This window comes from Bidens hawaiensis, unplaced genomic scaffold (assembly GCF_021521415.1).
Source record: "Bidens hawaiensis isolate Kalapana, Puna unplaced genomic scaffold, B.hawaiensis_p1.1 tig00014556_1, whole genome shotgun sequence".
Taxonomy (NCBI): domain Eukaryota; kingdom Viridiplantae; phylum Streptophyta; class Magnoliopsida; order Asterales; family Asteraceae; genus Bidens; species Bidens hawaiensis.
Window position 1 is genome coordinate 498,639 of NW_027492270.1, and position 4,762 is coordinate 503,400.

Below are 4,762 nucleotides of genomic sequence, written 5' to 3' on the forward strand. Positions count from 1 at the left end.
CTTTGTTATTTTGCCCAACCAAGTTAACTTTGGTGACCATAATCGAGAGGTCCGTGACCACCGCAACAAGGTTTTCAACCTCACGAACCATGTTCACCTTCGAGCATTTTCTTTCTTGGGACGTTTGCATTCATTGGCCCTATGGCCTTGCTTTCCACAATTATAACAAGTTCCTTGAAACTTCTTTTTCTTCCCAACTCCCCCCTTAGGACCAAGGTTGAAGCTTTTCCCATGATTTTTCTTTCCACTGTTTTTACTCTTTAAAGATTGGCCATGTTCAAAACATTGGCCTTTGTTGTTCCGGGACCGTCAATTCTTTTTAATGCAATTTTGTTATCTTATTCAATACGAAGACGAACAACAAGATCTTCAATGTCATTTCCTTTTGCTTATGCTTGAGATAGTTCTTGAAATTGACCCAACTTGGTGGTAGTTTTTCAATAATATAAGCAACTTGGAATGTCTCGCTAAGCGACATCCCTTCCGCATGAATACCATGAAGAATAACATGCAAATCTTGGACTTGACTCATTACAGTTTTTGAGTCTATCATTTTAAAGTCTAAGAACTTAGCCACCACGAATTTCTTAGTACCGGCATATTCCGTTTTGTATTTGCGGTCCAACGACTCCCATAATTCTTTGGCAGTCTTGGCCTTACAATACACGTTATATAGTGCATCGACCATGCCATTCAAGACATAGTTCTGGCACAAGAAATCCGAATGATTCCAAGCCTGAACTGCACTCAACGATTGCGCATCCATTGCCCCTTCATCAACTTGGGGAATGGTTTCAGTCAAGAACCTCGCGAGGTTCAAAGTGGTCAAATAAAAGAACATCTTTTGTTGCCACTGTATGAAATTCACACCGGTGAACTTCTCCGGTTTCTCAGCATGAGTCGTGATTGCATTAGGCAGCGGAGCAACCAAACCGGTTGTGACAGCAACAACGGAAGTCACGATTGCAGAGACGGCAGTACTCATGGGTTGGGATTCCATTTTGACATGAAAGTACAAGAATAATAATAAGTAATCTGTTTAAGTTTGTTAGAAATCGTGTATTAATAATATCAAGAAAATAAAAGAAATAAACGACACTGTAAACCGGGCTTGTGTTTAACACAATTCCCTTAAACAGATTCGCGGTCTGTTCCCAGGGTACTCCGGTTCGAAACAGAATCGTATCTCTGCCGGACTCGAACACTTGCCTAAAACGAAAGCGAAAATAATATTGTTGCAGCAATAGGAAGAAGATGAAGTGTGTTTGAGTTGGTGTGTCTAAAACTGAAGGTATGGTCCTGGTTATATAGCCACAAGATCATAATCAACAATGATAATGACCATTAAATAATAATAATATCATATAATGGCCATTAGTGCAGGTTACAAAACCGAAAAATAATAATAATTCTCATAATGATTATTAATAGCATTGACTAGACCAGATTTTGAATTTCAAAAACAAATTCAAAAAATTGTCTCACGTGAGCCCGGGTTTTTGGAGTTGCATTCCACGTCCCGACGTGCGGGCAAGCACGAGTTTGATGAATTTCTAGTCCAGAAACCCAAATTTGAACCCCTTTGCGCGCGCGTAGGACTTGTGGTAAAACATGTTATAAAGATTCAAATGAGTGGTAAAGGCTTTACCTAATATACCACTCTTTATTTTGTTCCCAATCCGATGTGGGACAACTTTCACCACTTCCTTCTTAAAACTTCATTCACACTTTAAAACTTTCAACAGTTTGTTTGTCCAAACAAAGATTATAATTTACCTGCAAAATACATATACAATTTTGTATAAATTTCAGTTTCTTGACTGTTATACTACGGTAAGATCTTAAATTAATTATGTACCAAACGATATTTGGTTAATAAGAAATGTACGATTTTAAATATCAAAACAAAATTAGTTTGCAAACTTAACGTGTCTTAACGCATGAGTTAACAAAGCCAACGTGTGTGGACAGTTTAACGTTTTGATCTAATTTTGTTTACATTTTAATGTGTCTTAACTCGTGACTCGTGAGTTAACACACCCAACATGTATGAACAGTTTAATGGTTTCAAGTTTGTTTTTGGTACGTTGTAACAATCTCGTCGTAATGTGCGGGTTTAAAATGCTAGTTATTAATAAAACTGAAATTCATGCCTTTCATTTGAAGGAAAGGGTAATAAATGTTTGTTTGATTGGCCAAATCCTAAAAAGAAGAAAGAGTAGCTAGAAGTCATATGCAAAAATGGATCATCCCTACTTTTCGACCAGACAAGGAAAAGAAAAAGGTATTTGTATTATTGCTCCCCTTAGAATCTAAAAAGGTGTCTTTTGCAATATCTTAGCATAGAGATTAATGTTCATATTGTTTTGATAAAAGGAGAAAATAATTTTCATATATGAATGTTTGTGGTAAGTTCATTAAAACTACAAATACTTATTGAATTATCTTTAGTGCTATTATTGTTATCAAAACAAGTTTAAAGTGGGGAATTGAAACGATTAGACTTTGATTAAACTTGGATTGGTAGATATATAGAAACCTAACGAGGGTCTTATCTTAACTTGATACAAAAAACTGAAACCTGATTTGATTTCACGTAACACTTTGTTTTAAAGTATTATCAAGTATTATCAAACATAAATGTTGATGTGTAACTAAAGTGGATGTGTGACTAGGCTTCATTATAATATACTATGACTAACCAGTTAATTGTTAGAAAAGAAACTAAGAATACCAACAACATACTCGACATAACGTTGACAAATTTAGACATGTGTTGGTTGGATTGGACGCATATACATATTCTCTTATAGTAAGTTAAGAATGTGGTTACGAAAAGAAGTACATGTGCCAAGCGATATACATGCGTGACTATAGTGTGAGGAAAGCAAGGGTTATGCAAGGGTATTGGTGGGTGTGATGGATCGAATTTGAGGTCTAGCATTATATGGAGAGAGAGGATATATAACTATATAAGCTATCCACGAATTGTTCTCTCGTCATATAATAAGTCAAGAAATGTTAGGATTCGTGAGAGTCATATAATATAACTTCACAATATGTAGGACTCGTAACTACACTAAGTTATGCATAATTTTAGTCATTCGTACGTATGAACGTGCGCCTAAAGTGTGTACCACCAATCCATTTTTAATCAGATCACTCACATTATACCTAGTTACAGATATTTAAGGTTTGGAAGAACAAATAGTGTAGCTAGTATAACATTGAAATTATACTAATCTCACGCAAGCAGTTGTTATCTATTATACTAATCTCACATCATATCATATGTAATGCATGTATAGAATAACCGAAATACTTAGAATTCAATACCCATTCTTTTCTTTTATAATTTATTTTTTAAATGTAAATAGTATAGATTGAACTTAATAAAATTAAAATATTTTGGGGTCGACGTCTCAGGCAACCAAAACAATTCCATAGCCTCCTGGTAAGCAAAATAGATAATATCAATGCTATGAGAAGTAGTATGTAATATGTTATTATACAATATAAAATTACACCAATCTTTCCACATCAAGATTTTGAAAGACGAACGATTTTTTATCCAAAGAAATCCCAACGATTTAATATCTTTCACAGTTTTGGCGAAGCAAGCCGTCTTGGTTGAGAAGATGACTTCGTTTCTAGTCTCCTCCAAATGCACCAACAAGCTGTGAGAATGATCGCGTATAAAACCTCGTTTTTTTGAGTCCCCAAATTGCTAGTTTCATAATAATGAAGTAAGTTGCGCATCGAAAAAGCATAGATGGGAGGGACATTTTAAAAAGTCTTCAACCAGACAACCAAAAACAAATCAGTGAGCCTGTAACTGATAAAACGTACAATATTAGAGGCATAAGAGACCATATGTTAAAACCTGAGAAGAATAAATGAACTTTGTTTCTAACCAATAATAAATCTATCAAAATAATGATTCTTTCAGAGTATATATAATTTTTTGAAGGAATGGTCTAATATGGAGAGCTAGAGACCAGAGAGTAGTTTGGTGAAAACAAACTCTCACACCCATAAATTTATTCTGAATCGTTGCACGTTGACAGATATGAAACCACTCATATTGACTGTTAGAACCGGATCCGTACCTTTTTCTGAACCGATCAGTCCACTTACTCTTAAACGGTCCACTTTAATTCAAAACTGTTCTTGGGTAACAGTATACATTTTCGTTTAATTTTTTTTAATATAACATTCATTGTTGTTTTTTTGTTTTTTTTGACGCATAATAACAATTAAAGTTGATTTAATTCTATTTAACATGTTTTTGTGTACCATACTAATTTTGTATGGCATTTTATTTTACTATACTACTAATATCAATTGATTTTAAGTTCAATTCATTGTGGGTACCTCACATCCTATTATGGTAAAGATGGATTGATGTAAATATAGAGGTTTGGCCCTTGGGGTTCGATCCCGATTGAGGGAGGGAAGGGTGTATAAACATGAAATCTTGTTGTTAAAATAATAAAAATAGATTGTGGGGTATTTAATTTAATGATAATCCTACGTACTGGCATTGGAACGAAAAAAATATTAGTGTCTCTGACAATGTTTGCTCCTTGTGCGAGGTTGGGGGGAGTCGGTGAATCACATAACCACAGGCTGCAGTGTGACGGCGATTATTTGGGAGCACATTAGTCGTTGGTGTAAAGTCCCACCTATTTTCAGCTTCACGGTTAGAGATCTTTTAAAGCTTCACAAGTCCATCAAGCTTGGAGATATAGAAAAAGAAGTG

At 34.9% G+C, this 4,762-nt stretch overlaps 1 protein-coding gene across 1 annotated transcript; it reads right to left on the minus strand.

Moving 5' to 3' along the window:
* Nucleotides 1-319: 319 nt before the first annotated feature.
* On the minus strand, nt 320-1,000 carry LOC143547036 (uncharacterized). Its single transcript, XM_077038554.1, has one exon. It carries the CDS (start codon nt 998-1,000, stop codon nt 320-322), a length of 681 nt encoding a protein of 226 aa, XP_076894669.1.
* Between the last annotated feature and the right edge of the window lie 3,762 nt (nt 1,001-4,762).